General features: G+C 45.7%; 5 protein-coding genes across 5 annotated transcripts; all 5 read left to right on the top strand.

The window, feature by feature from the left end:
• Positions 1–320: 320 nt before the first annotated feature.
• On the top strand, positions 321–2,903 carry LOC128728517 (ethanolamine kinase). The gene is made up of 4 exons (XM_053822143.1): positions 321–476; positions 1,330–1,778; positions 1,853–2,296; positions 2,378–2,903. Exons 1-4 carry the CDS (start codon positions 321–323, stop codon positions 2,448–2,450), a joined length of 1,122 nt encoding a protein of 373 aa, XP_053678118.1. The 3' UTR covers positions 2,451–2,903.
• Positions 2,904–3,570: 667 nt separating this feature from the next.
• On the top strand, positions 3,571–8,055 carry LOC128728516 (protein timeless homolog). The gene is made up of 16 exons (XM_053822142.1): positions 3,571–3,996; positions 4,071–4,837; positions 4,903–5,026; positions 5,094–5,257; positions 5,336–5,492; positions 5,554–5,699; positions 5,770–5,850; positions 5,917–6,017; positions 6,096–6,173; positions 6,350–6,401; positions 6,478–6,619; positions 6,689–6,921; positions 6,990–7,087; positions 7,156–7,805; positions 7,875–8,004; positions 8,036–8,055. Exons 1-16 carry the CDS (start codon positions 3,571–3,573, stop codon positions 8,053–8,055), a joined length of 3,369 nt encoding a protein of 1,122 aa, XP_053678117.1.
• Positions 8,056–8,359: 304 nt separating this feature from the next.
• LOC128729151 (uncharacterized) lies at positions 8,360–9,189 on the top strand. The gene is made up of 2 exons (XM_053822804.1): positions 8,360–8,657; positions 8,744–9,189. Exons 1-2 carry the CDS (start codon positions 8,505–8,507, stop codon positions 9,026–9,028), a joined length of 438 nt encoding a protein of 145 aa, XP_053678779.1. The 5' UTR covers positions 8,360–8,504; the 3' UTR covers positions 9,029–9,189.
• A 1,825-nt stretch (positions 9,190–11,014) lies between these two features.
• On the top strand, positions 11,015–15,461 carry LOC128728514 (protein timeless homolog). The gene is made up of 16 exons (XM_053822141.1): positions 11,015–11,440; positions 11,515–12,281; positions 12,347–12,470; positions 12,538–12,701; positions 12,780–12,936; positions 12,998–13,143; positions 13,214–13,294; positions 13,361–13,479; positions 13,540–13,617; positions 13,794–13,845; positions 13,922–14,063; positions 14,133–14,365; positions 14,435–14,532; positions 14,601–15,211; positions 15,281–15,410; positions 15,442–15,461. Exons 1-16 carry the CDS (start codon positions 11,015–11,017, stop codon positions 15,459–15,461), a joined length of 3,348 nt encoding a protein of 1,115 aa, XP_053678116.1.
• Positions 15,462–15,684: 223 nt separating this feature from the next.
• Positions 15,685–16,353, top strand: LOC128729211 (uncharacterized). The gene is made up of 2 exons (XM_053822869.1): positions 15,685–15,982; positions 16,069–16,353. Exons 1-2 carry the CDS (start codon positions 15,830–15,832, stop codon positions 16,351–16,353), a joined length of 438 nt encoding a protein of 145 aa, XP_053678844.1. The 5' UTR covers positions 15,685–15,829.
• The last annotated feature ends 3,853 nt before the right edge of the window (positions 16,354–20,206 follow it).

Below are 20,206 nucleotides of genomic sequence, written 5' to 3'. Positions count from 1 at the left end.
CGGTCGTCCTCGTCACCCAAAACCAGCGCACGACCAATTTACCCACCCATCGGTGGTGTTTCAGTTCTGCTTCCTCCGGATAATAGTGCGTGAACGCGTACCAGAACAGGAACACGGTGACAGTACGCCGTCACACATCCAGACCCTCGCTGGGCATAAACAAAACCATCACGCGGGTTGTGCGAGCAAGAGAAAGCGACACGTGTTACGCAGCGCGAAGCAGTGAAAGAGACAGGCTGCGAAAGGCAAAGGAAGTGAAATCGGAAAGCGTTACGTCTACCGGCGGTTAGATTTCCCGCGAGCATCTATCACCCGGCACCATGCTGGAACGAAGTTCAACGGGAAGGGCAGAAGTGGAGGCAGGCGGTGTCCAGCGGGTAGCACTAACAATCCAAGAGGATGCGGTCATTGAAGGTGCCACCGCGATACTGCAGGTTATCAGACCGCATTGGTCCCCCAACAGTGTACGATTTAAGGTCAGTAACTTCTCAACGTTCCTAATCCTTCAACGTTCCCCGTTGCTCTCTCTCTCTCTCTTTCTCTTTCCTGGCTTCCTCCTAACTAACGCGAGTGAAGCAAATTGGCACCAATCAAACCGTGAAGCATCCATTTTTCCCCGTCGAGATGATTCGAGAAGCTGCTAAATAAAAGTCAACGACTCGCAATCCCCCAATCAACGCAAAGCGAACGTCAACCTTGCTGCTGTGCAAATAACGCGACACGTTACGCGATCGACCCGAGGAGGCTAATAAAAATCCAGCTCAAGGCGTCACCACAAAAACACACTCACAGATGCGACCACCGTTAGCCTTGGATTCGCGTCTTGGCTAAGGTGCACGATCGGTGTGGGGCTTCGTGCAGCCTTTGCTGTCAAACACCACGTTGCCGTGCGGAGACGAACACACGGTCAATCTCATTACCGGTGCAGGTCATGCGGATCCACCTGCACATTTTAGGATGAGTCATGGAGGCTCATTTTCGCGCTTGCTGTTTGTGGGACGTGCCTGTGGCACGTTTGACGCATTTAACCCCCTTTCGTTATCTGCTGCATGGTGACATATTTGCTGAGATGCTCGCTTCAGAGCAGGGCATGATCCATCTAAACTGGCACTATTACGGTAGCTGACAGGCGACGTACCCATCCATCTTAAACCGGCAGCGCTGAACGTCGTACATAGCGTAATGACGATAATGGCGATAATGCGCCCGCATCCTGATACGCGGGATTGTTTAATATACCCCTATTGTTTTGGGGAGACGGGCCCTTATCTCTTGTATCCGAACGTGATTCCGCCGCCTTCTAACCTCATTGTGTCCTTTCCGTTGCAGCTCTTCACGGATGGCATCACGAACAAGCTGGTGGGTTGCTTCAACCAGCCACAGGCTGGGCCGGATGAATCGGCCACACCCGAACCGGAGGATGTCGTGCTAATCCGGGTGTACGGTAATAAGACGGATATGCTCATCGATCGGTGTAAGGAGACGGAGAACATTCAACTGTTGCACCGGCACGGTTACGCACCTGCCCTTTATGCGACCTTCAACAATGGGCTAGCGTACGAGTACGTCCCAGGTGTGACGTTGACACCGACTACGGTGAAATGTGATCGCGTTTGGCCCCTGATCGCCCGCCGGATGGCTCAAATGCACAAGGTGCGTCCGGAAGATGGCACGCGGAATGGTACACCAACCGAACCCGTGCCGGCCCTGCCGGGGAAAATTGAGCAACTCCTGCGGCTTGTACCGGATCGCTTTACTGACCCTCTCAAGGACACCCGGTACGTACGAGGTTCTTGTTGTGATGAAGCAGCTTCGTGTTGAAACTAAGCTCAAATTTTTGAACTTTGCACAGCGTGCGTAAAGTGTTCCCGGACGTGGTAGCATTGCGGACGGAATTTGACGACCTGTACGCTCAGCTGCTGCAAAAACACAGTCCAGTTGTCTTCTGCCACAATGATCTGCTGCTCGGTAACGTGATCTATGACGAGCGGCGTGAATGCGTCACCTTCATCGATTTTGAGTATGCAGCTCCAAATCACCAGGCGTTCGATATCGGGAATCACTTCACGGAGTTTGCCGGTATCGATGAGATCGACTACAACCGATATCCGACCCGTGAATTCCAGCTCAGGTGGCTACGCGAGTACTTGAGCGAGTACAGTGGTGACGTAAGCGAAGGAACTGTACAGAGCTTGTACGTGCAGGTGAACCAGTACGCACTTGCGTCCCATTTCCTGTGGGCTGTGTGGGCGCTCATACAAGCGGAACACTCAACCATCGACTTCGACTTTGTGCAGTAGGTTATCGAACATGTTGCTTTTTTTTTTGCTTTCCCGCGAACAGCTAATACATATGCACCTGCGATTGTGTTTCCCAGATTCGGTACAACACGTTTCCTGGAGTATCGCCGAAGGAGAGAGGAGTTTCTAGCGTTATGCTTCACTGATTAGCTTCGATGGCTTGCACCTTTCGTAGTCGCGTCTGTACACTGCCCGTCGGAAGGCGTTCGGTTTTGGATTGTTTTAATATCATTGTTGCTAGTTGGATGTTTTGTTTTATCCAATCTGAGCATATTTCATCCAATGCTGCTGATTAGCGGTGAAAAAAGAACTACAGGTAGGTTATGTCCCGTTTGTTGCATTACATCATATCGAATGCATGTAGTAGATAGATTTCCGTGTATGATAAGAAGGTTTGTTTTCGGTGAATATTTCATTCCGATACTCAATTTCGATGCACAAGGCGAAGAGGAGACTATTGCCAAGGGACCAAAACCCACACCAGAAACAACCCTGCGTTTGTTTTGGTTTCATGTTGAAAATTGGTTTTCATGTTGATTTTTTTACTACCTGCATAAGAAGCAATAAATAAAACTGTAGATTGTATTGGTTACATTATTTTAAATATACTTTGAACGAATTTTGTTGTTGCTTTTGAATGTAAATTATAATATATGCTTTGAGATTGCGAATCCAATCAAATTTGAATTACAACTTATTATTTTTTACTCTGCTTAATTTTATATTATATTTTATTGTTATTATATGTAAATACATAATCTAACGTTGGTTACATATAAATCAAGTATAACATACAATAAAATTAACGGTTATATTTAAACAAAAAGTGTCAATCAGCTGACGTTTAATATACCAAAAAAAAGTGAGTGGCACTCAATTTAAAAAATAGTTCTGCACCACATAAAATCGAAAATTTTCCATTTTTACAAGGCTTTTTCAGTTTAAATTTCAATTAAAATTTGTTTTATTATTTTGTTAACTTTAAATTATATTTTCGTCACGAGAAATCAACAAATAAACGAAAGGAAAATATGACTGATTTTTTTTCTCCCCCTACATTTTTATAGATTGAGTAACTCTGCAAAATGAAGGAAATGATGTGTGACAGGAACGTCAATCATTTTAACGCGCCCTTTTTAACGGATTCTATCGAGGCAAATCAAGTTGGTTCGTGTTCGACTATAAAAGCGTTTTGTGCGTCTTAACTTATCATTCGTTCGTTGATTGAATAATTTCTTGAAAGTTCTTCGTATATGATTGTTTGTTCAATATGGGTGAATTTTTCACCGAAATCGATGCTTTATGCTCAATGCTGGGCTGGCGAGATGGTGACACCTATACCATAGACCCCTCGGCCGTGCAGGGCTTGAAGCAAATAATATGGTTTCTTAAGCAAGACCAGCCCGCCCATGGATGCCGGCTGTACCTCGGTAATAAACGAATCGTTCAGACCGACCTAATTCCAATGGTAATCAACTATTTCGATGTACCGGAAGTGGTTGATGTGTTGTTGCGTTTGCTCGTCAACCTCACGTCCCCCACGCTGCTGCTGTATAATGGTAACTATCCGCGTGAGCCGCTTGAGCAACGGAAGTTCATGTTGCTGAACGAAATAAGCGAAGCCTACAAGGAGGCGTTTTCCGTTCAAAGCTTTTGGTCCGTTTTGGTTTATCAATTGGAGAAGAATCTGTACACGGTAAGGTTACCCCCGACCAGTTCGCGTGCTTCAAAGCTGTTTTAGCTGACTCATGGCGTATCTTTTCATTTCAGGACTGGACTTTGCGCAGCGAGCAGGACGGACTTACTATTGAACGCATTCTGGTGCTGACACGCAATGTCCTGCAAGTGCCGACAAATGTGGACCACGAAAAGCTGCTCGACAACGATGCAAGCCTGCACGATCGGATGGTGTGGGTGCTACACAAAACCGGCATCCTTGACCTTGTCCTGTACATCTTGGGCTCGTCCGAAGAGAACCGATTCGTGATCCATGCGCTGGAGATTGTCTATATCGTGTTTCGCGAACAGTCAGCGCGCGAGCTGGCCAATGCAACATTAGCGCGAACTGCCAACGAAAAGATGAACGACGAAGCGGAATTGACAAAGCTGCTGAAAAAAGGACCAGGCTCTGGAAGCCGCCCGACCACATCCAGCCGAAACACGTGGTTCCGTGGCACCTACACGTACAACAACGTTAAGTCTGTTTCAGACAACGACACCATTTGCCACCAGGGCCTGAACAATATCGTGAAGGACAAGATCGGTGCGGAAAAACGTCGTATCAAACCGAACTTCCGTCTAGCCAAGGAGATAGAAAAACTCAAGCGCAAGAGCGTCCTTCAGGTGCGGCTGTTCCTGCGAGAGTACAGTTTGGAGATTTTGCGCATATACAACAATCTAGTACGCCAGGTCCGGCGGTATCTTGACCAATACGGCAGCAATGTTTCGGAATTCCACGATGAATCGTACCTGCTGTGGGCATTCCGATTTTTCCTCGAGTTTAACCGAAACAATGATTTTAAACTTGACCTCGTAAGGTATGCTTACCCGACGGCAGCTCCTTGCGCGGTAGCATTCAATCTTTTAATTTTTTTTATTTTAGCGAATCACTCTCCTTAGATACATTCCACTGGATTATCACGCGAATGAACATATACAACGAGAACATCATGTTGGACAAAACGCGTAAATCTGTCTGGTGCAGGCGTTTACACCTTACAGTACAGGTAAAACCCGAAGCTTTATTGTGTATATTGTAATGGTAATAAGGTTTAATTTTGCATATTTTGATAGACATTACATGAGCTACTGAAAAATCTACAAGCTTTGGATGTTCACCGGGATAGCAAGGCTGCGTTATTAAAGAGTGTGCTACAGCATAATATATTCTATGTGGTAGAATATCGAGAAGCAGCTACTCATTTATTAACCAGCTTTAAAGAAACGGTTCATAATCGGTGGGTGCCTTGGATAGACTGCCGAGTAGTAAACGGTTGAGCTAGAATCGATATCGTTCTTGTATCTCTGTCTTATAGATCGTACCTTAAGGACGTCGTGCAGCTTGCGCATATATTCTTTAGTATGCTGCAAAAATTCTGCAAAAGAACGATTCGAGCGCAGGATCGCGTTAAACCACAAGGCAAGAAGGCAAAGAAGAAGCAGTCCCAAAAACAAGAGAAAGCGGCGAATAAGGTTTGAATTTGTGGATAGCGTTTACTGTAAAAGAAATGTTTGACACCATGTATTTTTCTAGGCCAACGAACTGGAACAGTTGGAAGGCAAGTGGCTACAGGCCGCTGCTGTTGTTTCGTTCTTACTGGAAAATAATTTAGAACTCCGGACTGAAAATTTGCCTACACCTTTTGATAGTACATCTTCCGTCCCGATCGAAGAACAAAAGTAAGTTTCTATTCTCCTGGAGAGCTGGAGGAACTCGTATAATGCTTCTTATTTTATTTGATTGATGCAGGGGCTATTCGGTAAAGGCAATCTACGCGATGCTGCACGGTGAAAAATATGAAGAGGCTATCAAAATGCTATTTGCCGCTAGGTAAAAATTAGTGCACTGTGTATGACGTTAGGGATAATTGAACAAATCGCTTTATTTCGTTATTAGATCAGTATGGACTACAGATAAAAGCTTTGGTTCAGAAAATGAAACCTCCGACAAGCTTCTGATGATCTTTAAGGATATTTTCTTCGCTCATCTGGCAACTGGTGGGTCACTTACGAGAGGTTTTGTGTTCAGGAATCAGTTGTGCTAATATAGAAATCCTCTCATTTATCTTTCCGTAGATGACGAAAAGGAGGATTCTGAAAGGGAGTCGGAAACAAACGTCTCGTCGGAGGATGAAGCGACTGAAGATTTACATGGTATTGTCTGCTAGAATTGTTTAGTTAAATTTTAATTAGAAATTAATTCATTTTCATTTAGAGGTTTCTGTCGTTTGTACAGCCATGTTGTATAGGAATAACTGACTGGTACTTTGCTCACCATATTACAAACCTAAATCTAATAGCTAAATATAATGTTTGTATTTTTCTAATAGCACGAGCCCAGCACGAAGAAAAGGACTTTAAATTTGAAGATTTTTCTAAAAAGTAAGACCACTAGGAGGGCTATCCATGAGTAATGTACCTTATCACATGCGCGAATCTTTCTAATCTCTTTTCCCAGACTGGTGGATAAAAGAGTGGTGCGTGCTTGCACAGTGGTATTGGAAAATTGGGCACATCTTGAACCATCACATTTGAAAGCGGCTGTAACCCTTTTATACCGCATAGCGTTCGAGCATAAAATGCCATCTATGCTATTCCATGTAAGCATCCATGTAAGCGTGGATCTTGACGTCTGCATTTATTAATCATTGATCTCCACTATTTCCCAGATGGCTTTGTTACGCGTGTTCCGTTCCGTGTTATGTGGCCCAAGGAGTGACGACTCGAAAGAGCTGGCACGGTTAGCAGTCTACATAATTCGCCAGGTTCAGATAAAGGCTGGAGTGATCCCAGACGAAGAAGACGACAGGGTTCTGTTGGCCGAGATGCTGGTTTACAAAACGAACCGCATCGCAGCCGCCATTGATATGGGTTATGATGATTTGTTTGGCCTTTCCGCAAGGTGAGTTTCCAGCGTTTCTTTTAACCGGCTAGAATTCGTTATTTTTTTTGACTGCGTGAATGTTACAGGAAACCAGTCGCATCTAGGAACGTGTGGACTGAAGAACAGGAAGAGGAATTGCGATGTTTGTTCATCGAAAATCAGAATTGCCCCTCCAATGATGAAGGTAAACCAACAGCCCCATCGTACCGTGCTAATATCATGCTCATTGTGTGGAGTTTTGCCACTTCGCAGATGTGATCAATTGGCTGCTGTCGAATATTATCGACCAAACGCGTTCCCGTCAAGCTGTCATCAAGAAGCTGAAGGAGCTGGGACTAATCTTCCGCGCACCGACGAAGCGAAGCAACGCCAACGTTGCGCAACAGGGGAACAAACGGAACACTGGCGATGATGAATTGCTAGACGAAGAGTATAACGAGCTTCAGTTGGAGGAAAACGCCTCGCAGGACAAATTCTCCTTGGAAGCCATCGCCAAGCGTATGTTGCAGTTGCGGCTGATCGCGAACGTGGCCGAGATTTTGCCAACGAAGTCGCCCTATGATCCTTACGAAAGCGACACTGAAACCAGCTCGGACGACAGCAACGATGATGATAATCGCGCCCCCGCCGACGACAACATTTTGCTGGATGATGACAATTTTAAGGAGTATCTCGTCATGAGAGAATTTTTATCCATGAGCGACGAACTGTTCTACTCGCTTCCTTGGATCCTGGAAAACCTACTAAAAATGCGGAAGATGCACAACGATCCGGAACCCCTTTCGGACTTGACAGGTGGTATGGCGATAGTCCCGATTGAGTTTAACGATATAGAATCGTTGAAGAACACACAATTCCAGCGCATACTAAACCTGTTCGGTATGCTGCCACCGTCGCTGGAGGTGAGTGTGTTATCTATTTTTTATGGGAACATTCTAATATCGGCTGCGATCGGATCTTTTTCTCCGCAGCACGTCTATTATCGCGTTCCGTACAAACTCAACACGAGCGCACTGCAGAGCCGTATCGATGTTATCATAAAATTTATGAAATCAAAAGATGAGAGCATCGAAGAGGAAGGACCTTTAGGAATCTATCACAGTGATGATGAACTGTCATATCACAATTACAGAGAAGAAAACGAAGACGTAGACGGAGAAGACAATGAAGATGAAGACGTAGACAATGAAAGTGAAGACTTAGACGGCAATGACGACGAAGAAGAAGACGTATACGCAGAAGACAATGAAGATGAAGACGTAGACAACGAAGGTGAAGACTTAGACGGCAATGACGACGAAGAAGAAGACGTATACGCAGAAGACAATGAAGATGAAGACGTAGACAACGAAGGTGAAGACTTAGACGGCAATGACGACGAAGAAGACGTAGACGGAGAAGACAATGAAGAAGAAGGATCCCCAACTAGGGAAGATTTATATGACGAAGACGATGACAAAAAAACTTTCATAGAATCTCACTTGGCAAAACGCGACATTCCGCCTAACTTGAACACAACATTTGACGAGGAAGCCACCAGGAAACATCTCGAAACACTGGACAAGGACTTGCTCGATGAAGTCAAGTGGATCACTGATAAGATGTTTAAAACGATCCAGCTTCACAACACAAATATCTCACCAACCGGCGGTGAATACATCCGTCCTTCTACGCCTCGCCAATATTCCGCCATTAAAAGGCCTGAGTTCCAGCGACTACTTCGGTTGCTTACAATATATCCACCAACCGTACAGGTGAGTATGCTTGTGATATGCCTTAAGATTTCTGTACGTTAGTGTTCTTAAATCCCGGATGTTTTTTCTTTTGCTTTTCCTCGCAGTGTAAATTCCATCGCATACCGTTCGCCCTCAGCCCACCTATGCTGCGGAAGCGCCACACTGTACTTATTCGTTACATTAAAGCTAACGGATACTATCCGCTTGAGCAGTCGAAGGCGATGCAACTCGGTCTCGATAAGCAGGAAACAAAACCGCTCGAGGAGACTGGCGGATCATCCACCAAGCGTAACCGCTGGGATTCATCAGATTCCGAATTGGAACCGGCGGTAAACCAGAAGAAGCCACGTCGCAAGGCCATCATCATCAGCGATGAGGATGAGCCGTGATCTCGAACCATGAGAAGTCATTTTTTTTTTCAGTATACTAGGTTTAGTGTTTGGTCTTAGACCAGAAGTGGTACAGGTTTAAATCCTGCTGGTCAAATTTTTTTGTTTTTTCTTCTATAATAAAATAATGGAGAGTGAATAATCACATCGTCCAATCGAAACCAACCATATAATATGTTACATGTTTTTTTATTACAATAATGAATGAAAAATATACATCCAATCCCGCCCTGCTTATATAATACGCTTGTTTTTTTTTGCAGTTCATCTTTGGATGCAATACTGTATCGTATTACCGACACTTGCGGAGTAAATTTGACGCCTATACAAGGAGTTGATGAGTGCCGATGTGAGCGAACTGTAGCTATATTTAAATGCCAGCACCGGTAGGAACAATTTAATATCCATGTGTTCGTCTCGGCTTCCCGCGTGCAGGTTTCTTATTACAAATTACCTCAGAATCACCCGAAACGTGCACCGGCGGCTTCCCTGCACCGATGACGCATTATCGGGCTCTCGCGGATCGATTCCGGCGCGTTTTCGATCCAACCAGTCGGTCACGTGCGAGGGCATTCCAAGGCACGTATCTCATGTTCTCTTGCGGTACGTGTCAATACGGTGCTCGAGGAGAGAGGTCTACCGGAACGTGCTCCTGTGATCGGAATAACCGGCCTGGTCGATGAAGTACCAGCGGACGATGTACACCTTGCCTCGATTACTTCGCAGAGCAATCAAAAAGTCAGCAACTATTCAGCAACAGCTTCATTTCGTCCTTGTTCGTACATATGACGTTCGGGGTTTTATCCTGAACGAAGTTGACTAGAGGATAACGACGCCTGAGAGGAGTCCTCTCTTCTCGACATCGACATCCTTTGTCGTTTTCTTTTGCACATTCGGTGGTTGAGAATGACTCGGACACTGTCGAGTTGTGTGGCGAATTTATTGCAAACATTAGCAACCTAGTCCTCAAACTCAAACCCGTTCTACTAGCTCTCTTCGAGCTGAAATGGACTCCCGGATTTGGGAGGTTTGTTCTTCACCTAACTATGGTGAAATTAGTGAAAATGACGGTCGGTAGGGAGTTGGTTTTGATGAAACAAATGAGAGTGGGCGATTTTGATGAAACAAATGAGAGTGGGCGAATTTCGATGCACAAGGGTAAGAAGAGACTATTGCCAAGGGACCAAAACCCACACCAGAAACAACCCTGCGATTGTTTTGGTTTCATGTTGAAAATTGGTTTTCATGTTGATTTTTTAACCACCTGCATAAGAAGCAATAAATAAAACAGTAGATTGTACTGGTTACATTATTTTAAATATACTTTGAACGAATTTTGTTGTTGCTTTTGAATGTAAGTTATAATATATGCTTTGAGATTGCGAATCCAATCAAATTTGAATTACAACTTATTATTTTTTACTCTGCTTAATTTTATATTATATTTTATTGTTATTATATGGAAATACATAATCTAACGTTGGTTACATATAAATCAAGTATAACATATGATAAAATTAACGATTATATTTAAACAAAAAGTGTCAATCAGCTGACGTTTAATATACCAAAGAAAAGTGAGTAGCACTCAATTTTAAAAAATAGTTCTGCACCACATAAAATCGAAAATTTTCCATTTTTACAAGGCTTTTTCAGTTTAAATTTCAATTAAAATTTGTTTTATTATTTTGTTAACTTTAAATTATATTTTCGTCACGAGAAATCAACAAATAAACGAAAGGAAAATATGACTGATTTTTTTTCTCCCCCTACATTTTTATAGATTGAGTAACTCTGCAAAATGAAGGAAATGATGTGTGACAGGAACGTCAATCATTTTAACGCGCCCTTTTTAACGGATTCTATCGAGGCAAATCAAGTTGGTTCGTGTTCGACTATAAAAGCGTTTTGTGCGTCTTAACTTATCTTTCGTTCGTTGATTGAATAATTTCTTGAAAGTTCTTCCTATATAATTGTTTGTTCAATATGGGTGAATTTTTCACCGAAATCGATGCTTTATGCTCAATGCTGGGCTGGCGAGATGGTGACACCTATACCATAGACCCCTCGGCCGTGCAGGGCTTGAAGCGAATAATATGGATTCTTAAGCAAGACCCGCCCGCCCATGGATGCCGGCTGTACCTCGGTAATAAACGAATCGTTCAGACCGACCTAATTCCAATGGTAATCAACTATTTCGATGTACCGGAAGTGGTTGATGTGTTGTTGCGTTTGCTCGTCAACCTCACGTCCCCCACGCTGCTACTGTATAATGGTAACTATCCGCGTGAGCCGCTTGAGCAACGGAAGTTCATGCTGCTGAACGAAATAAGCGAAGCCTACAAGGAGGCGTTTTCCGTTCAAAGCTTTTGGTCCGTTTTGGGTTATCAATTGGAGAAGATTCTGTACACGGTAAGGTTACCCCCGACCAGTTCGCGTGCTTCAAAGCTGTTTTAGCTGACTCATGGCGTATCTTTTCATTTCAGGACTGGACTTTGCGCAGCGAGCAGGACGGACTTACTATTGAACGCATTCTGGTGCTGACACGCAATGTCCTGCAAGTGCCGACAAATGTGGACCACGAAAAGCTGCTCGACAACGATGCAAGCCTGCACGATCGGATGGTGTGGGTGCTACACAAAACCGGCATCCTTGACCTTGTCCTGTACATCTTGGGCTCGTCCGAAGAGAACCGATTCGTGATCCATGCGCTGGAGATTGTCTATATCGTGTTTCGCGAACAGTCAGCGCGCGAGCTGGCCAATGCAACATTAGCGCGAACTGCCAACGAAAAGATGAACGACGAAGCGGAATTGACAAAGCTGCTGAAAAAAGGACCAGGCTCTGGAAGCCGCCCGACCACATCCAGCCGAAACTCGTGGTTCCGTGGCACCTACACGTACAACAACGTTAAGTCTGTTTCAGACAACGACACCATTTGCCACCAGGGCCTGAACAATATCGTGAAGGACGAGATCTATGCGGAAAAACGTCGTATCAAACCGAACTTCCGTCTAGCCAAGGAGATAGAAAAACTCAAGCGCAAGAGCGTCCTTCAGGTGCGGCTGTTCCTGCGAGAGTACAGTTTGGAGATTTTGCGCATATACAACAATCTAGTACGCCAGGTCCGGCGGTATCTTGACCAATACGGCAGCAATGTTTCGGAATTCCACGATGAATCGTACCTGCTGTGGGCATTCCGATTTTTCCTCGAGTTTAACCGAAACAATGATTTTAAACTTGACCTCGTAAGGTATGCTTACCCGACGGCAGCTCCTTGCGCGGTAGCATTCAATCTTTTAATTTTTTTTATTTTAGCGAATCACTCTCCTTAGATACATTCCACTGGATTATCACGCGAATGAACATATACAACGAGAACATCATGTTGGACAAAACGCGTAAATCTGTCTGGTGCAAGCGTTTACACCTTACAGTACAGGTAAAACCCGAAGCTTTATTGTGTATATTGTAATGGTAATAAGGTTTAATTTTGCATATTTTGATAGACATTACATGAGCTACTGAAAAATCTACAAGCTTTGGATGTTCACCGGGATAGCAAGGCTGCGGAGTTAAAGAGTGTGCTACAGCATAATATATTCTATGTGGTAGAATATCGAGAAGCAGCTACTCATTTATTAACCAGCTTTAAAGAAACGGTTCATAATCGGTGGGTGCCTTGGATAGACTGCCGAGTAGTAAACGGTTGAGCTAGAATCGATATCGTTCTTGTATCTCTGTCTTATAGATCGTACCTTAAAGACGTCGTGCAGCTTGCGCATATATTCTTTAGTATGCTGCAAAAATTCTGCAAAGGAACGATTCGAGCGCAGGATCGCGTTAAACCACAAGGCAAGAAGGCAAAGAAGAAGCAGTCCCAAAAACAAGAGCAAGCGGCGAATAAGGTTTGAATTTGTGGATAGCGTATACTGTAAAAGAAATGTTTGACACCATGTATTTTTCTAGGCCAACGAACTGGAACAGTTGGAAGGCAAGTGGCTACAGGCCGCTGCTGTTGTTTCGTCCTTACTGGAAAATAATTTAGAACTCCGGACTGAAAATTTGCCTACACCTTTTGATAGTACATCTTCCGTCCCGATCGAAGAACAAAAGTAAGTTTCTATTCTCCTGGAGAGCTGGAGGAACTCGTATAATGCTTCTTATTTTATTTGATTGATGCAGGGGCTATTCGGTAAAGGCAATCTACGCGATGCTGCACGGTAAAAAATATGAAGAGGCTATCAAAATGCTATTTGCCGCTAGGTAAAAATTAGTGCACTGTGTATGACGTTAGGCATAATTGAACAAATCGCTTTATTTCGTTATTAGATCAGTATGGACTACAGATAAAAGCTTTGGTTCAGAAAATGAAACCTCCGACGAGCTTCTGATGATCTTTAAGGATATTTTCTTCGCTCATCTGGCAACTGGTGGATCACTTACGAGAGGTTTTGTGTTCAGGAATCAGTTGTGCTAATATAGAAATCCTCTCATTTGTCTTTCCGTAGATGACGAAAAGGAGGATTCTGAAAGGGAGTCGGAAACAAACGTCTCGTCGGAGGATGAAGCGGCTGAAGATTTACATGGTATTGTCTGCTAGAATTGTTTAGTTAAATTTTAATTAGAAATTAATTCATTTTTATTTAGCGGTTTCTGTCGTTTGTACAGCCATGTTGTATAGGAATAACTGACTGGTACTTTGCTCACCATATTACAAACCTAAATCTAATAGCTAAATATAATGTTTGTATTTTTCTAATAGCACGAGCCCAGCACGAAGAAAAGGACTTTAAATTTGAAGACTTTTCTAAAAAGTAAGACCACTAGGAGGACTATCCATGAGTAATGTAGCTTATCACATGCGCGAATCTTTCTAATCTCTTTTCCCAGACTGGTGGATAAAAGAGTGGTGCGTGCTTGCACAGTGGTATTGGAAAATTGGGCACATCTTGAACCATCACATTTGAAAGCGGCTGTAACCCTTTTATACCGCATAGCGTTCGAGCATAAAATGCCATCTATGCTATTCCATGTAAGCATCCATGTAAGCGTGGATCTTGACGTCTGCATTTATTAATCATTGATCTCCACTATTTCCCAGATGGATTTGTTACGCGTGTTCCGTTCCGTGTTATGTGGCCCAAGGAGTGACGACTCGAAAGAGCTGGCACGGTTAGCAGTCTACATAATTCGCCAGATTCAGATAAAGCCTGGAGTGATCCCAGACGAAGTCGACGACGGGGTTCTGTTGGCCGAGATGCTGTTTTACAAAACGAACCGTATCGCAGCCGCCATTGAGATGGGTTATGATGATTTGTTTGGCCTTTCCGCAAGGTGAGTTTCCAGCGTTTCTTTTAACCGGCTAGAATTCGTTATTTTTTTTTGACTGCGTGAATGTTACAGGAAACCAGTCGCATCTAGGAACGTGTGGACTGAAGAACAGGAAGAGGAATTGCGATGTTTGTTCATCGAAAATCAGAATTGCCCCTCCAATGATGAAGGTAAACCAACAGCCCCATCGTACCGTGCTAATATCATGCTCATTGTGTGGAGTTTTGCCACTTCGCAGATGTGATCGATTGGCTGCTGTCGAATATTATCGACCAAACGCGTTCCCGTCAAGCTGTCATAAAGAAGCTGAAGGAGCTGGGACTGATCTTCCGCGCACCGACGAAGCGAAGCAACGCCAACGTTGCGCAACAGGGGAACAAACGGAACACTGGCGATGATGAATTGCTAGACGAAGAGTATAACGAGCTTCAGTTGGAGGAAAACGCCTCGCAGGACAAATTCTCCTTGGAAGCCATCGCCAAGCGTTTGTTGCAGTTGCGGCTGATCGCGAACGTGGCCGAGATTTTGCCAACGAAAAAAGACGACAGCAACGATGATGATAATCGCGCCTCCGCCGACGACAGCATTCTGCTGGATGATGACAATTTTAAGGGGTATCTCGTCATGGAAGAATTTATATCCATGAGCGACGAACTGTTCTACTCGCTTCCTTGGATCCTGGAAAACCTACTAAAAATGCGGAAGATGCACAACGATCCGGAACCCCTTTCGGACTTGACAGGTGGTATGGCGATGGTCCCGATTAAGTTTAACGATATAGAATCGTTGAAGAACACACAATTCCAGCGCATACTAAACCTGTTCGGTATGCTGCCACCGTCGCTGGAGGTGAGTGTGTTATCTATTTTTTATGGGAACATTCTAATATCGGCTACGATCGGATCTTTTTCTCCGCAGCACGTCTATTATCGCGTTCCGTACAAACTCAACACGAGCGCACTGCAGAGCCGTATCGATGTTATCATAAAATTTATGAAATCAAAAGATGAGAGCATCGAAGAGGAAGGACCTTTAGGAATCTATCACAGTGATGATGAACTGTCATATCACAATTACAGAGAAGAAAACGAAGACGTAGACGGAGAAGACAATGAAGATGAAGACGTAGACAATGAAGGTGAAGACTTAGACGGCAATGACGACGAAGAAGAAGACGTATACGCAGAAGACAATGAAGATGAAGACGTAGACAACGAAGGTGAAGACTTAGACGGCAATGACGACAAAGAAGACGTAGACGGAGAAGACAATGAAGAAGAAGGATCCCCAACTAGGGAAGATTTATATGACGAAGACGATGACAAAAAAACTTTCATAGAATCTCACTTGGCAAAACGCGACATTCCGCCTAACTTGAACACAACATTTGACGAGGAAGCCACCAGGAAACATCTCGAAACACTGGACAAGGACTTGCTCGATGAAGTCAAGTGGATCACTGATAAGATGTTTAAAACGATCCAGCTTCACAACACAAATATCTCACCAACCGGCGGTGAATACATCCGTCCTTCTACGCCTCGCCAATATTCCGCCATTAAAAGGCCTGAGTTCCAGCGACTACTTCGGTTGCTTACAATATATCCACCAACCGTACAGGTGAGTATGCTTGTGATATGCCTTAAGATTTCTGTACGTTAGTGTTCTTAAATCCCGGATGTTTTTTCTTTTGCTTTTACTCGCAGTGTAAATTCCATCGCATACCGTTCGCCCTCAGCCCACCTATGCTGCGGAAGCGCCACACTGTACTTATTCGTTACATTAAAGCTAACGGATACTATCCGCTTGAGCAGTCGAAGGCGATGCAAATCGGTCTCGATAAGCAGGAAACAAAACCGCTCGAGGAGACTGGCGGATCATCCACCAAGCGTAACCGCTGGGATTCATCAGATTCCGAATTGGAACCGGCGGTAAACCAGAAGAAGCCACGTCGCAAGGCCATCATCATCAGCGATGAGGATGAGCCGTGATCTCGAACCATGAGAAGTCATTTTTTTTTCAGTATACTAGGTTTAGTGTTTGGTCTTAGACCAGAAGTGGTACGGGTTTAAATCCTGCTGGTCAATTTTTTTTGTTTTTTCTTCTATAATAAAATAATGGAGAGTGAATAATCACATCGTCCAATCGAAACCAACCATATAATATGTTACATGTTTTTTTATTACAATAATGAATGAAAAATATACATCCAATCCCGCCCTGCTTATATAATACGCTTGTTTTTTTTTGCAGTTCATCTTTGGATGCAATACTGTATCGTATTACCGACACTTGCGGAGTAAATTTGACGCCTATACAAGGAGTTGATGAGTGCCGATGTGAGCGAACTGTAGCTATATTTAAATGCCAGCACCGGTAGGAACAATTTAATATCCATGTGTTCGTCTCGGCTTCCCGCGTGCAGGTTTCTTATTACAAATTACCTCAGAATCACCCGAAACGTGCACCGGCGGCTTCCCTGCACCGATGACGCATTATCGGGCTCTCGCGGATCGATTCCGGCGCGTTTTCGATCCAACCAGTCGGTCACGTGCGAGGGCATTCCAAGGCACGTATCTCATGTTCTCTTGCGGTACGTGTCAATACGGTGCTCGAGGAGAGAGGTCTACCGGAACGTGCTCCTGTGATCGGAATAACCGGCCTGGTCGATGAAGTACCAGCGGACGATGTACACCTTGCCTCGATTACTTCGCAGAGCAATCAAAAAGTCAGCAACTATTCAGCAACAGCTTCATTTCGTCCTTGTTCGTACATATGACGTTCAGGGTTTTATCCTGAACGAAGTTGACGAGAGGATAACGACGCCTGAGAGGAGTCCTCTCTTCTCGACATCGACATCCTTTGTCGTTTTCTTTTGCACATTCGGTGGTTGAGAATGACTCGGACACTGTCGAGTTGTGTGGCGAATTTATTGCAAACATTAGCAACCTAGTCCTCAAACTCAAACCCGTTCTACTAGCTCTCTTCGAGCTGAAATGGACTCCCGAATTTGGGAGGTTTGTTCTTCACCTAACTATGGTGAAATTTGTGAAAATGCCGGTCGGTAGGGAGTTGGTTTTGATGAAACAAATGAGAGTGGGCGATTTGGGTTTAAAGCACGAAAAAGCTCGCATTATTCACGTTAAAATTGGTACAACATTTGGGAACATTTCGATCCAAACTCCTCAGTGTACAGGAGATGATTTACATAACAAATCATTATTACATTATTGTACAAATATGAAACATAACAGCGTCTGTAAATCAGCTCTGCAGTGTACCGAAGAGAATGGATGAAAAGCTGTAAATAATGTACGGACGTTTCATCAGAAAGGTCGTCGAATCATGTGAAAATTTGCTCCTTTCGCAAGGCAGCTTATCGCACTCTAATCGCAAATGTTTGTACACGAACAACACCCTCCCCCCCCCTCTTCTCCCGTCGTCTACGTTCAGCCTGGCTTGAGGGTTGTGAAAAACCCACCGCCAGGGCAGGTTTCAGGTTCATAACGCATTTCCCGATTAATTGCGAAAAAAGACGAATTCATTAAAGGGCCCACCTGACCTGAGGGTTGCGTTGCATGGTGGGAGGGGATGGGATTGGGGGGAGTTCTTTCGCATCCTTGACACGCTCGCACCGGTGACGGTGGGGTGCAGGGACCGGTGGGGTGGGAAAACTGCGTGAAATAGTGCCGATGATGATGCATTTAACGACCGTAAGAAATTGCCCATTTTGCTATCGCGCGTCACGCGTGGGTGGGTTTTCCTTCGACCTTCGGTGGGGGCGCCCTGGAAAAGCATGTGGGGTGTGTGTGTGTGAGTGTGTGCCATCTGGTAAGTGTGTTTTTCACACACACACACACACACACCGTGAAGTTATGGCCACCATTCCTCGCTTTGTTCGTTGTTTTCGTACCTTTCTCATCCCGGGGCTTTTCCATGGGTATTTTCCCACGGCCACGCGCACATAGTGGGAGGGGGTGGGGGGGTGGTTGGTTGGTTGGAAAAAGCACGGCACCTACCCTATCCACCCCAAGCGTGATAACGCCGGTATGCCATCGTTTTTTCGCACACCACGTGTGTGTGTGTGTGTGCCTTTTCCCTCTTTTCCTCCTTTTTTTCTTTCGGCTTTCTTTTTCTTTTTCTTTCGCGCGAGTGTGTTTTTCTTTTCCCTTTGCGCGTGAATGCACCAGTCGGGCAAGGGGGAGTGGGTTGGTTCGGAAAAAGCTGCCATCCACCGCGGGAAAACCGAGCCGGGAAAGGGAGCGCGCGCGTGCGCACGTGCTGATGGTGTGTGACACCGACACCAACGACGGCAACGACGACGACGACGACGATGACGACGGTGGCAAACGGCAGCCTCACCGTGGGGCACGGGCTCGCAGACACAATTCGTTCGCCTTTCCCGACGGTACGGTCTGCCGTGGCCGGATCTTGTCGTTTTGTGGTCAGTGCTCGCCGGAAGCAGCAGCAAAAGCGCGAAGACAGCAACCGGAAGCCCCGTTTTTTTTTTGCGGTGGCCAACCGGTGCGCCTGCACGAGCAGCAGAAGAAGAAGAAAGGAACAAAAGACGGGCAACTCAGAAACAAACAACAATTCCAGCGGTGCAACTGCAACGTCACACGGCGAAACGTCATTACATCATCAAACAAATCAAACGAAACGTCAGGCTGCAGCAAGGCGGGCGGGTGCGTGCGTGGGAGTGTGCGTGTGTGTGTGTGCGACAAAGGGTGGCCATTTCCAACCCCCTCCCTCTCCCCCTGCTAGTGGGGGGAGGAGAAAGAGGGAGCACCACCCCAACGAGATAGAAAGCGAGCGCGCGCACGAGAGAGAGAGAGAGAGCACAGTGCGTGCGTGCGTGCGACTGTCAGCGCCCTTTAGTGGTGTGTGAGTGCCGTAGACGATTGCGTGCGTGCGTGCGTGAAGAAAAGGGCTGTTCACCGTTGGGTCACCATGACGGGACAACGGAAGCAGCACACCACACCGCTCACCTTTCGCGCTGGCTAATCGCGAGCGAGCGAGCGAACGAGAGAGAGAGAGAGAGAGAGAAAGCGAATGAAAAAGCGAACACGCACGCTCGACTGCGCGTATGACGGCAGCGTGAGCGTGAGCGTGAAAGCAGCAAAAGGCGGTGTCCCTCACGCGAGCCCTCACGAAAACGTGAGCGAGAGAGAGAGAGAGAGAGAGAGAGAGAGAGAGAGAGAAAGCACTCAGCTCGTGAAAGCGAGCGCTAGTGCGCGCAGGCGTGACGCTACGCACCTCAACTCGGCAGTATAGCCGCCGCTTCGGTTCACCGCGCGAGTCATGCACGAAGCGGCGCCCCAGCGATCGGGGCCAGTCTGGAATTGGGCGAATCAGCGAGAATCCGCAGTTTGCTCGCGGTCGTAGTCGCGGCACCGTAGCAGCTGTGGTGCAGCAAGCGCTCCTCTTATTTGCCTTTTTTTCTCGCGGCGTGTGTCTGTGCACCGCGATCATCACAGCGCGGGGACACATGTAAACACGCGTGATCGCCCGTGTGTCAGTGCGCTCTTGTCATTTTTCGTCGTGTCCACGTTTTTGTGTGCGCTTTGTGGCCCCCGGTGGGAACGATAAGAGAAAATCGCGGAAAAGTCTATCGCGAGAAGTGTGCGTGAAACAAAAAAAGAAAACAAAAAACAACCACGAAATCGCGCGCGCGCGCGAGAGAGAGAGAGAGAGCGAGCGAGCGAGTGCGTGCGTGCGTGCGTGCGTGCGTGTGTGTAAGCAAGCATTCACCTGAGCTCCTTCCTCCACCTAGCTCCCCTCCCTTCCGCCACCCCGCACCCTCCACCCACCCCACATACACACACACACACACCTCCTCCTTCT

The sequence above is a fragment of the Anopheles nili genome, chromosome X (genome assembly GCF_943737925.1).
Source record: "Anopheles nili chromosome X, idAnoNiliSN_F5_01, whole genome shotgun sequence".
NCBI lineage: Eukaryota > Metazoa > Arthropoda > Insecta > Diptera > Culicidae > Anopheles > Anopheles nili.
This window is presented reverse-complemented; position numbering and strand designations above follow the sequence as displayed.

Coding starts and splice junctions, on each gene's coding strand:
- LOC128728517 (XM_053822143.1), top strand. CDS start 321: ATGCTGGAACGAAGTTCAACGGGAAGGGCAGAAGTGGAGGCAGGCGGT. Junction 477..1,329: donor CCAACAGTGTACGATTTAAG/GTCAGTAACTTC, acceptor TTTCCGTTGCAG/CTCTTCACGGATGGCATCAC. Junction 1,779..1,852: donor GACCCTCTCAAGGACACCCG/GTACGTACGAGG, acceptor AACTTTGCACAG/CGTGCGTAAAGTGTTCCCGG.
- LOC128728516 (XM_053822142.1), top strand. CDS start 3,571: ATGGGTGAATTTTTCACCGAAATCGATGCTTTATGCTCAATGCTGGGC. Junction 6,620..6,688: donor TGCCATCTATGCTATTCCAT/GTAAGCATCCAT, acceptor ACTATTTCCCAG/ATGGCTTTGTTACGCGTGTT. Junction 7,088..7,155: donor TTGCCCCTCCAATGATGAAG/GTAAACCAACAG, acceptor GCCACTTCGCAG/ATGTGATCAATTGGCTGCTG.
- LOC128729151 (XM_053822804.1), top strand. CDS start 8,505: ATGTTTAAAACGATCCAGCTTCACAACACAAATATCTCACCAACCGGC. Junction 8,658..8,743: donor TATATCCACCAACCGTACAG/GTGAGTATGCTT, acceptor TTTTCCTCGCAG/TGTAAATTCCATCGCATACC.
- LOC128728514 (XM_053822141.1), top strand. CDS start 11,015: ATGGGTGAATTTTTCACCGAAATCGATGCTTTATGCTCAATGCTGGGC. Junction 12,471..12,537: donor GTTTACACCTTACAGTACAG/GTAAAACCCGAA, acceptor ATATTTTGATAG/ACATTACATGAGCTACTGAA. Junction 14,533..14,600: donor TTGCCCCTCCAATGATGAAG/GTAAACCAACAG, acceptor GCCACTTCGCAG/ATGTGATCGATTGGCTGCTG.
- LOC128729211 (XM_053822869.1), top strand. CDS start 15,830: ATGTTTAAAACGATCCAGCTTCACAACACAAATATCTCACCAACCGGC. Junction 15,983..16,068: donor TATATCCACCAACCGTACAG/GTGAGTATGCTT, acceptor TTTTACTCGCAG/TGTAAATTCCATCGCATACC.